This window comes from Scylla paramamosain, chromosome 5 (genome assembly GCF_035594125.1).
Source record: "Scylla paramamosain isolate STU-SP2022 chromosome 5, ASM3559412v1, whole genome shotgun sequence".
NCBI lineage: Eukaryota > Metazoa > Arthropoda > Malacostraca > Decapoda > Portunidae > Scylla > Scylla paramamosain.
In genome coordinates, this window is record NC_087155.1 from 15,386,692 (window position 1) to 15,399,531 (window position 12,840).

The 12,840-nt window shown below is 37.9% G+C and overlaps 1 protein-coding gene across 11 annotated transcripts in view; it reads left to right on the top strand.

Annotated features, from left to right (window-relative positions):
- LOC135100579 (endoplasmic reticulum aminopeptidase 1-like) overlaps positions 1–12,840 on the top strand; it is a 60,891-nt gene that overhangs the window by 25,832 nt on the left and 22,219 nt on the right. Inside the window, exons 1-3 of one of the 11 annotated variants that reach the window (XM_064003609.1) lie at positions 6,046–6,270; positions 8,066–8,161; positions 9,438–9,470. The exons of 3 other annotated variants lie outside the window; for them this stretch is intronic. Coding sequence is in view for 5 of the 8 variants with exons in the window: in XM_064003608.1 (XP_063859678.1) it covers positions 6,231–6,270 (40 nt within the window). In the remaining 3 variants the exon portion in view is untranslated. Of the gene's footprint in view, positions 1–6,042; positions 6,271–8,065; positions 8,162–9,437; positions 9,471–12,475; positions 12,507–12,840 lie in introns of those variants that run through there. 7 more of the 11 variants (XM_064003607.1, XM_064003606.1, XM_064003608.1 and 4 more) reach the window with 7 other exon arrangements.

A 12,840-nucleotide genomic window follows, 5' to 3' on the forward strand; every position in this document is an offset into this window, starting at 1 on the left:
TTTTATTTATTTATTTATCTATATTTGTTATTTTTATATATCATTTATTTATTCATTCATGTATTCATTACTTTTTTTTATTATTTTTTTTTATCTTATCTATTTTTAACACGAGAAAACCCGACAATCCATAGAACTTCTTTGGGAAAACATGAAGGAAATCTATCTATCTATTTATCAAGTTAGTTATTACACTACGAGAAAAGCTAATTGATGTAAAGTACATATAGGAAAAAAAAATGAGAATGGGGGAGCGAATGGAAATAACGAACAGAAGAGTGTAATGTTAGTAGTATAAAGGGCACAGGAAGAGCAACACAGTAATACTAACGTCATGTGAAAGAGACGGGATATGCGGCGTGACGTACATGAAGCTATAAACAAGAAAAGAGTGCTCAGTTGATTAATATTATTGAGCAGTAGTAAAAGTAGCAACGGGTAGAGCTTGTAATATTAGAAGTACGTAGTTAAGGTGTAATTTATGATATTATGGTATTTACAAAGTCATTTCATTGTTTTCCTTAGTCTTTACATCTTGCGTCGCCCACTTTAAATTAAACAATAAAATCAAGCACAAGGAAGGGCCAACTTGTCTGCTGCTGTTTGTTCTGTCATTACGTTTCTTTGTTTCTTTGCATTGATGTTTTAATACTGCAACAGTTTCGTGTTTTTTTTTTTTCTTTCTTTATCATACATTTTTCGGTTTATAAATTATTTTTTAGTTTAGTTTAGTTTAGTTTAGTTTTTTTTTTTCTCTCTCTCTCTCCTTTCAGTTTCATCCTCACTTAATCCAGACACAGAAAGCTTGCTCCTCGGGATGGTGCGAACGAACTCCATTGCACAAGCACAGCGGGGCACTCTGGAAGGAAATTAATGAGCTCTACAGGGGCAGGCAGGGCTACTGAGAATGAAGGCTTGGGGATCGGAGAGAGAGAGATCCACGGAACAGTGGAGCAATGCGACGCTTAAATAGGTTACAAATCATCACTTTTTCATGTGTAAACTCGTGAACTGGCTGTGGCGAAGTTATTAAACGGGGAGGGAGCTTGACGGTCACTAAGAAGCTAATACTTTGTACTGTCTTAACCTGAACCCTGTTGTGTTTATAGATTAGACCATATCCTGAATCGCTTCGGCGCTGCACTTTAACTTCTTTCAAAAGGCTCTAGTTGAAGTTACAACGGTTTTTATGGTGTTTACTGTTCTAGAGACAGATTAACAAGATTTCGACATTATTAACAGGAAAAATACTCTTGAGAAGCCAGCTAATGATCTATGTGGTCTTTGAAAAAAGAGCAGAGTGTTTCAGATTATTGCCACATGTGTCACGCTCTCAACATGCCCCTGATACTTGCCCCGGTTACTCTTACACCAAAGTCCATTCTCTCACACGTTTCGGTGCCTTACTTACATTTAACTGGCTCTAGTGAAAGTTATTGGGGTTTTTAAAAGTCCTCTCATGGTTCAAGTGATAGTTTAAGGAGGAATCTACACCATCATTAAGAGGAAATATCATGAGAACAAGATTAATCATCTCTGTGGTCTCTGAAAATAGTCCCATTACGAGCCTAAAACGTTTAAAAATATAAGCATTAATCCTAAGAAGACTTCAAACATTAATGTTGCATTCCGTGACACACACACACACACACACACACACACACACACACACACACACACACGTGCGCACGCACGTACGCATAGAGAGAGAGAGAGAGAGAGAGAGAGAGAGAGAGAGAGAGAGAGAGAGAGAGAGAGAATAGTCTTGTCCCAATTACTCTAAAGACCAGATCAAACATACAGTACAGACTGAACTCGTATAATCAATAAATATACTCAACAAAATATTATGTAGGAGAATCCTGGAATATTTCTTACTTTAATGGGAATTTTCAAGGGAAGAAAATACTACCAGGTGTGGGAACTGTGAAAACGTAGAGGAGTGTTATATACCGCCTCTCTGCACGCTACACCTCGGACAACAAGCAATGCAGCTACGAGGTGTGGTATGCGAGAATGTTTATTTATATAGCTTGTTGCCTTACACCCTTACCCCTAACCTTTGATATTCCTTGGTAAACAATCAGAATAACAGAAGTAGTTGAAAAAGAAATGTTTAAATGGACAACTAGATAGAATAGGAAATAGAAGGTTGATTTTGTTTTCTAGGTTACCAAAAGGTTGAAGTGAGTGTAGCACGAATATACTCGTAGGTGGTACATAAATTAAGGTGATTACAGGAAGAAATGTAGAAATAGAAAGGAAAATAGGAAATGAAAAGTTTATTTTGTTTTCTAGGTTACCAACATATTGAAGTGACTGGCAATAAGTGGTTAGAAAATGTAGGTGATTGCTGGAAAATAATTTATAGCAGTGAAAATGTGAAAGGAGGTTACAGAAATAACACGATTGTTTACATGTAAAACAAAAATAAAAAAAATAAATGAAAATAATATAGAGAGAGAGAGAGAGAGAGAGAGAGAGAGAGAGAGAGAGAGAGAGAGAGAGAGAGAGAGAGAGAGAGAGAGAGAGAGAGAGAGAGAGAGAGAGAGAGAGATGTAAATGTTTTTATACTACCAAAATATTGAATTTACTAGAGTAAAGAAAAAAAAAAGTGTAAAAGAATGCAGGTGATTATGGGAGGAAAATTGTATAGAAATAAAAATGTGAAAGGAGGTAGCTGGGAACAGATATTGCACTGTGGGCCATATTCTGAAACACCTGCGTACCATCTCTCCTACTTTAAAAAGGCTCTAGTTGAAGTTACACGGGTTTTTAAGAGTGCTATTACGATCTTAATGAGAGATTAACAATATTTCCACTTTACTAACATGAGAAACACTCACTTAAAAACCCGGTACATTATCTTTGTGGTCTGAAAAGAGCGATGAGAGAGCAGAGCGTTTCAGAAAACGGGCCTTAGTGAGAGTTAGTGAGAGAATAGGAACACAAAGGAAAGCGCCCTCAGTCCTCTCCCTTCGTCCCTTTTAGTTGCGACAAGCAATGAATAAAATTCCTGAGAGTTTCTTTCAACCCAACAGCGGAATGTGCAGCCAGACGGGTGTTGCCCCTACCAGAGAAACGTAGTATGTGCAGAACTTGTATCTTGAGGTGATAAATACTGCGGGGCGAGGGAGCAAGAGGCATTCGTTGTTTTAATATTTACTTCTTGTTTAATATTGTTATTGATTGCTGAATATCCCAAGAAAATAATGATTATAGATTTGAGGTAGGTAACAGAATATATTTATAAGGATCATGATTGTTTATGAAGGAAGGAAAGAATGATTTCTCCCCCCCCCCCCTCTCTCTCTCTCTCTCTCTCTCTCTCTCTCTCTCTCTCTCTCTCTCTCTCTCTCTCTCTCTCTCTCTCACACACACATATACACAATAAGTTTTATTAGATCAAATAATGTTTCATGTAATAGCCAATTCGTTTTCAAGCTAGAATTTTATATATTGAGTGACGGCAAACATTCAGAGAGAGAGAGAGAGAGAGAGAGAGAGAGAGAGAGAGAGAGAGAGAGAGAGAGAGAGAGATGCTAACAAGGAATCCCATCACAAAAACGAGAAATCGCCTCCCTTCATTAACTGATCCCCTCGTTGCCAAACAGGATCACATGCATAAAATATTTTCTCCCTTTCATCTTTCCAGCATCATCCCAGTGCCTGCAAAAATATACTATTGCGACAACTTCATTTAGTTAAGATTATTGGTTGTAAGTTTGTAGTGCGTACAAGCATAGAGACAAAAATTAGTAATGGTTGTTTCAGTGTTGTCTTTGTACCTCGCTCTCTCGCTACTGGATACATTATGATATGTAAGAAAGCACTGTGCATCAGTACTAAACTCTCCTACCCGGAAGGTGTTTAGTAGAGAGAATCATGTGCTACATTGAGTTTTCAATGCATAGGTGGGTATAGGTGGGTGTGTCTTATACAAGGACTGCCACATGTAGGCCTGATAGGTTATTCCAGCGTCCTATAAATATATGCATTTTTTTTTTTTTAAACATACGCTATTTTTTTTTCTATCGTAAGTACTTTGCTAGTCTTCTAAACGAAATTACATGGGATGGCCAGGCCTTTTTCGTCATTAACTCCAGTCCTGATCCAATAAAACACTATACAGTACGATTATAAAGAATGTGCATGTCTAGCTAACTATTATGTGGTCGGTCGTCCACACTGGAATGTTTTGACGGCTTGCGTGGCGCGTGATGAAGCGGCTCTCTCCGTCAGCCTCTCGGAACCCCATCTGTGAAAGGCTATATTTTGGGAATAGTTTATTGCCCTGGACTGGTCGTGGTGGTGGTAGTGCTGTTATTGTTATTGTTTGTTATTGTTACTATTATTTATCTTGTTTAGTGGCGCGCGAACGGCGAGAAATAAATGGAAGTAATAATGTGTAAAAAGCTTTGGTGTAATCAGGAATCGACTTTTTGTGGCAGAGAATAATAGTAATATCGGAAAGTACGGGAAAGCTTACTACTACTACTACTACTACTACTACTACTACTGCCACCACCACCACCATCACTACTACTAATTTCCCTCAGATCATTTATATAGATAACTACCAATATTTATAAGGTAGCTTTACTTTCTTTTGCTTTAAAATGAGGGAATTCTTCCTGTCGAGGCATCATTTCTTAAATTATTACTTTTCAGGGAGCAGTATCGACTCTTGTGATGATTGTGGGTGAGTTATCATCTCTTAGGTCGCGTCTTTAGGAAGCTTTACCTACGTCTGAGTGGCTGCTACTCATTACGCTTTCTCTTTATTTACTCGGCTCTAACGTACCTAAAGTACTTATCATTACTTAGCGAGCAAGCACAAGGGGAGGCAGTGAAGTACTCGTGATCGTTAACCATTAGCCAAGAGTTATACCAGCAGAAGACTTAAGTGCACCACCGACTTATTCATTATAAAGAATCAATCGTATATACATCATCCAACAATGAGAGTCATAAGTTAGTATTGATAGTTAATTGAAATATACCTACATAAAACACCTGTTTTTTTTTTTTTTTATACATCTACATACCACGTTCTCCAAAAGGACTGAGAAAGTTTTTGAATTTCAGTCTTGTCTTAAGCTAAGAGGGACGATCTGTTGAAGAGTATCTTCCTGTATAATGCAACCACATTATAAATTAATGGACTTTCCGCTCCCTCTTGAAAATGTAACTCGAGAAAGAAAGCAGTATAAAAATAAATAAATAAATAAAGATAATTAAATAAATAGATAAATAAAAATGAAGTCAATGAACAAAGAGAGACAATACTTTTCTAGCATCAGGAAATTAAGCATTATCAAGGGAGTTAATATTATTATTTTTTTTGTAGAAATATTAATGAATCAATAAAATAAATTTATTAGATTATTAATGAAATGTGTTAAGGTACGGGAAGTCAACTGATACGGTGAAAAGTTGGGAGTTGCGAGAGCCGGCGCTCTCAGCTGACTACAGCAGTCGATTCCATCTCTCTCTCTCTCTCTCTCTCTCTCTCTCTCTCTCTCTCTCTCTCTCTCTCTCTCTCTCTCTCTCTCATATGTTTATGTAAGTATAATTAATATAATAATGAGCACAGGAATGTATTTATTGACTCCAAGAAATGCATCTCTTGGCCTTCATTATTAGTCTTACCATGTGATTACGGTGTCTGCGTGCCCTGTCACCTGGAGATGGTGGTAACGATTACACGTATAGCTATCTTATTCTTTGTGGTAATAATGACTGAGCGAGCGTCTAGTTTCATATCACGACGTCAAAAAATATAAAAATATGGAAAAGATCGAAAAGCAGAGACGGCGACCGCACACAGTCGTTTTGGATGTATTATGTAACCGAGCAGTGTTACCAGCATGGGTGTGTTGGATGGTGCATCTGTCTTTATATCTTTCCAAAGTACTTCTCCTTGCACCAGTAAAGTTTCCCATCTATAAAACAAGGAGCGAGTAAAAACACACACTTCCTTGGCAATGAGCGGAGCAGCAGATCGATGATCCGAGCTGCCGGTGGTGCGGAGTTCCCGAAAGGGACAAAAGATGGCACAAGTGTAGCCGTCATCGTCTGCTAGTGTGACGGTCACGCAAGCATGTGTCCTTCGTAGTGCTTCTCGCTCCCGTAGTGCACCGTATCAATAGTTCGGCAGTGTCAAGATTAGCGTACAGGTGCGGCTAGGAGGGCCCGGCCCAGGTGCTTCGTTTTCTCGGGACCCGACAATGAGCGACCATGATGTCGACGACATTGCCTTCCTTACAGGTACACCTTATCTCACACCCACCTCCCTAATGACCCGGCCATCCCCTAATGCGCAGATCACCTTCCTGATGAGTAGATTCACTCTATAAATATGGTAACCGTGCCTCTCGTATGAAAGTAAGCCTTTTATTTCATAGGTATAGGCTAACCCGACATCCAGGTTTTTCTTATAAATGTTATTTGCTGCCGTGGCAGCTGGAGACTTGTGATTAGACACACCCGCTGGCATGCAAGAGGCACTTGTCAGGTTATAGGCTCCTGTCATGTGCCTGTCAGCAGCACAGATAACCACATAAATCGGCTAAACTATGTCGCTATCCAGCACATGATTATTGACACGTGAACTTAATCAATTCCAGTTCATTACCGTCATAGTGTGGCGCTGTTAATGCGGGTGTGGGCAGCGGCCTGGATTCCTGTTCTTAAAAACATTTAAATAGAGTATTAATTGAGTGATTAACTTTTATACAACTTTTTAGGTCTACTCATTGTCAGCGATATACAACAAGTGTCACTCGGTATCTTAGCCAACCACTGCAGCCTTCACGTCACCGAGAGCCATGACACCACAACACACGATGGCTGATGGACAGAAGTGCACTGTACATAATATGAACTCGAGTTAACTACCAGGTTTATATTATAAAAGTTAACTATGACAAATTTGCAGTTCAGTTAGGATCCTTGACATAATGTAAATTGCAAAATCACAATGCCTTAGACTTCACGACCGCAATGATCAGGTTACAGATCACTGCACAAAAGAGGTCACAAGTATTGGACAGTCACACAATCGTCTGTACATACCAGGAGCCATAAAACGCACTCCCATTCTTGAATCTCTCAAGATCCATAACTCATGTTGGCACATTGATATTTGTAGCTCTTAATTGCTGCTAAATTTATCAGGTATCATAGGTGCCATCCTCTTAAATAACCAAACCACTTCTACCTCTTCCTTTCATCAGACAAATACACTCAGTTACCACCAATTCTTTATTTGGCTTCTGTTACCCAAGGTCTGTTGTCCAGTGATTCACCCATCATCCATTTACTCATCTCATAATGTCATTGTCTGATTTCTGACTATCAACTTATTTAATCCTCTCATTTGTCACTTACATTCCTTATTTCTCCCACAGAGGATCACCAGTTTAGGAGAATTGTTCCCACTACTTGTCTTGATGTTCATCTAACATTATTTAGTTACATAAAATAATAAAGGATAAAAGAAATAATATATCGGTTTGAAAACTAGAAAAGCAAGAGATGTAGAAACTTTTGTTTCTTTTGTATTTTGTAAGGAAAGCAGAATTCACAAGGAAGGCATATGAGTTCCCTGTCCTGTAACTTTATCCCTTGTAGCTGCCCATGATAAGCAAGGTGAATATGGACATTATATTCAGTACTACACCTATATGATACAGGATCCATGAATACTGGCAAACATTATTTAGTACTGCTGATCCCATTTGTGTTATGTGCATCATAGAAAGGATTTCCCTTTGATTTGAAGGATGTTCCTAGCTCTTGTTCAGAAGCTGCCTTCCCCACATGCAGACTACCACTGCCCCCCCCCTCCCCCTTTCACGGCTAGAGCACTCACTCTTCTCACAGATATGTTGCACCCCCCACTAACTGATTGGCTGCCTCCCACACAAGCTCACAAGTAGATTGCCTCCCCTAAAGCCAGAGTCTTCTTTCCCACTGGTAGGTCACCTCCCTTGTGAATAGGTGCTGCTGCCTCCCACAGGCAGACTATCTTGCCACCACTAGAACACCTTCTCATGGACAGGCTGCTGTTTCCTGTATGAATATGCAGCCTCCGTCAAGGGCTGGAGAACCAGACACAGGTGTTGCTGTACACCTGTTGTCTGATGGGCTGCTACAGGTGTGTGTAGCTTCCACAGTCTTGTGTTTGCATGTTGGCTGATTCTGATCATCTGCAGGAGTGCCTTTTTTTAACATTTTTTTTTTTTTTTCCTTTCTTATGTTCTGTCCAGGAATTCCCTCCACTGGGGTGTATTTGTGTCTTGATCTGAATATACTTTTATTCAACTTCTAACTTGAGAAATCTAGAGCTGTCAATCAGCTCACTCCATCTTACATTTTTTGCCCCCATTCTGTTTCAGTTCTCTAATGACACAAATTCTTCCACCCAAGGAAATCTCATCATAAGCATTTAAATTAAGTACTTGATCCAGATAAAGATTTGTCTCCTTCAAATTTCTTGTGCATAGTTTTTTCCTACATAGGTCACTGATGGTGCTCTCCCTACCAATTCTCGTAGTGAGTGTGGAATTTTTAAAGCTTTGTGTGAGAGTCGTCCTCCCATGTGTTGGGGAATGAGAGCAGTGTTACCAAGTTAGAGGGGGAGAACTGTGCACATGTTGGGTGAAGTTTGTGTTGGTTTTACATTTCAGATTTGATCAAAAGTTCTTTACAGGATAATCAAGTAATGAAGATGAGAATTTAAGATAATTGAATAAGAGAATAACTTTTCATCACAAGCAACAAATTTAAGAAACTTGGTGAGAATAGAATGATATATATATATATATATATATATATATATATATATATATATATATATATATATATATATATATATATATATATATATATATATATATATATATATATATATATATATATTTAGAGAGAGAGAGAGAGAGAGAGAGAGAGAGAGAGAGAGAGAGAGAGAGAGAGAGAGAGAGAGAGAGAGAGAGAGAGAAATAGGAATAACACTAGTACAAATAGTAGTAGTTGTCAAGAGGCTCATAACAGTAGGTGTTGTAATAGCAAAAATTGTGTTCAGGAATTTTTTTCAAACTCATTATATAGGATAGATAAGTATTCATGTAGAGATCAGTTAATGGAGATTCAAAGGGTGTGCTTTGTACTTTCGGGAAAACAAAATTTGTCTTTGGATCACATGCACACACAAAACTTATCTATGACATATATTGTAAAGATGTGCTAAACACACATGCACAGACACATAAACACTGTAGGTTATATTTTAACCAGTGTGGCCTGATTAGCCCATCATTGCCTTGCCAAAGCATCAGCAGATGGTACCTAATACTTGAGAATATGTTAAAATGATGATGTAAGATTTTGTGTCCTCACCCCTTACCAATTTCCACCCTTTCTTTTACTGAAAGTGACTGCTGTAGTCTCCTGATATTGAAGTAAGGGTAAGTTTACCTCACACCATCCAAATTATTCAAGTTTTACCTCTTACTATAACTGCACTAAGTTAAAATCCCTCCTAGCTGCATAATTTGGGTTGCTAAATTTCCCTGTAATCAAGGAAGCATGAAAATAGTGTTTTATTTTACCAACCAAGCAAGCAAGCATAGGCTGAGTCAACCAGTGCACACATAGTTATGTTTCCTCAAGGACTTTACTTTCAGTCTGTAGTCAGGATTTTACCTTTTGATATCTGAAGCATTACTTCCCTCTAGCCTAATCTGCAGTATAATTCTATTCTTACTACTGTCACTTTCTGTGCATAGAATATAGTGGTGTTTAGCTCAGCAGCGGACGAAATTTGAAGAATTGATGAGGCTCTGACAGTTTCTTGTCTCGCCATTCCTTTGTATAGTTGTGTGGGTTTGGTTTAGTGAAATGTACACAAAAAAATGTTAATAGCACATTTTTTATCCTGTGGCTTGGCAGCAGGAAATATACCTTGACCACACTTGACAGTGATTTGATGTTTACTGATGTGCAGTTGTCGATGCTGTTTGAGATGCACTCGGCATTGTCATTTGCCTTTCACCACCAGTCTTGAATCCCATATGCCTGATGGAGAAATTACCAGCATTTATGGTATCAAGCCACTGGTTTGTAGCTTATTTTCTGTTGCAATTCACCAAAATGTTGTTGTAAATTTATTCCTTAGAAATCAAATTCTGTGGCTAGTAAAAAATTAGATGAGATAATTATCTCCCAAGGTGTAAGGGAAGAAAATTTCAAGGCCTCCACAATCAGCCTTCCATACTAATGGCATATGTCTCCCAACTGCCCACTCTTATAATTGAATGCTTTAGAGCAGCAGTGAAGTAATAATTTCAGAACAACTGGAAAGAGAGGACCTGACAAAGCTCTGCATACTGTGCAGAAATGTGCAACTGTACATTATTTCTTGACTTTCTCCATATATGCACTGAAACTGTGTTACTGTCACTATGTGTGTGTTTGTTCATGTGTGTTTGTTCATGTGTGTGTGTGTATGTGTGTGTGTGTGTGTATGTGTGTGTCTGCGTGCATGCATTTCTCCGCAGAAGACTGAGAGGCATGATTTCTTAGGGACATTCAAGTCCATATACAATCACTTAAACATGAAATGCAAAACACTGCAAGCATGTTTTTGATACATATCTCCTCACTCTCTTGAAAGTCTTTTTTCTTTCCATTGTGTGAAAAATATTTTTTCAAGAAATACTAATGTTAAAGTATGTAAGAAATACAATAGTATGAGTTTAAGGTGTATCTTACATCTCAGATAAATTATGTTTTCATAGTCTATGTGTTTAACAAATATTTGTGACAAATTGGTTAATATTGTTAGTAATAGTAGTATGCTTACACTTAATTACTAATTAGTTAACTTTCTCACTATTTGGAATTGCATATAGTACTATCACATGTTTTATTTTGAATTTTTGCCAAAAGGATATGATAAAAATGATTACTGTGTATGAGGCAGATTGAAATGTCATTTCCATTACCATGTCAGTTCCATATCTAGCCTTCACTGTTCACTTGCATCTTAATCTGTTTTGATTTCCTTCACTGAGCTCAGTGTTAGATGACTTACCTTTCTCTGACATTTTTTCCACAAATCAACTCACATGCTTTCACCTTTTCTTTCCACATTTTAGTGAAACACACAGCTTTGTGACCATTCTGTCCTGAGGAAGATCTGCTATGAAAATGAAATTATTGTCACCTGCAGTGAGACAGTGTGATCAAGTGGTCAGGAATTATGTAATCTATGTAGCAGAATTGTATGCTTTTTCTTAAGCTGGTAACCTCTTTTATTTTATTTTATTTTATTTTTATTTTTATTTTAATCTTAATTTTTATTTATTTTAGGTTGTTAACCCCATTGGTACAATGTTGTTGCTGTAATATCACCACAGTACCAATGGTGATACTAAGCATTGCTGTTTAGTCAGACTTGAATCTTCTGCCCTTTTATATGTTTCAACAGCATTCCACATGACAAAGGTTGTCATAAGGGAGAGACTGAAATACAAGTGATAAACAGTCACTGAATCATAAAGTAATGTGAAAGTGAAATATTGGTTGCTGTTATTTTTATTTTTACTATTATTATTATTATCATTATCATCTTGAATTAATACACTTCCTTCTATTAAGACACTCTCACCAATGCACATGGAACCTGTATGTTTTCTCTTTGAAATTCTCTTTTCTTCACTTGTATTGAGCTAGTGTGCCAAAGTTTTCTGTGCCCCTTGAAGGAGGCAGCAGCAAACTGACCTGTGTTCAGTGCAGGAGGCCTGGTGTGTGTGTGTGTGTGTGTGTGTGTGTGTGTGTGTGTGTGTGTGTGTGTGTGTGTGTGTTTGCGTGCGTGTGCATGTGCGGATGTCATGTATGCATATATAACTGTGAACATTTCCTTTTTTTTTCTCTTTTAGTTTATCTTTTTAGTCAACTGCACTGTTTACAATGCATAAATTTGGTGATGTGTCACAAACTTCTTGCTAATAGTAGGTATACACTCCTAGTTTTATTGCAGTTCTACTTTATTCCTTAAATTTGATGTTTCACTGACAGCAGATTACAGAAAAGTCACATTTGTAGAAGTTGTGGAAAACTGCTGGTGTCTTGTGATCTTTCTTTATCAACATGGGAGTATGAAATGGAAAGGGATGGGAAGGGAAGGGGAGGGTGTGGGTGAGTTTCCTCTGTTGCCTCTTGTTCACTTACCCCTCTGTGTGTGTGTGTCTTGTTCAGTGAGGTCAAGGTGTACTTCTGTGGACATTGGTGTCAAAGTTTATGCATATTTAGTTTAGTATTAATTATTTGCCACAGGTTCTACTTATATTGTACATATATTTATATTTATTTATTTTCATATTGCAGTGCTGCTCAATTGTAATGTTTTCTCCTTTTCGTGTGTGTAGAGTAGTGGAGAACTTCTGGCACCAGTTTAATGGGAAAGTGACTTCTGCTGGTGTTGATGGGGGACTTCATCAGTGAGTGATGAGTAATGATGATTTGATGTGATTTTGTGAATGTGTTTTTCCCAATGTAAGGCAAGCCAAAACTTGCAGTGCTGCTGAAAAGTGCTGATTATTGAGCATATTTCGTCTGCTGGTATAATTTTGGCCAATAGGTGTGGTTAGTTTTTATTCATCCATTTTTTCCCTATCAGTATTTGCATAATTCTGAGTACATTATATTCAAGAAGGGTAGCTAGCCCATCACTATTGCCTAGAGACAGTGTAGAAGCTTGCTGTTTAGCAAAAATCCCTTTTGTAAGTTGTTGCTAATCTTCTTAGACACTGTCTGCTCCTCTCATTCCTTTTT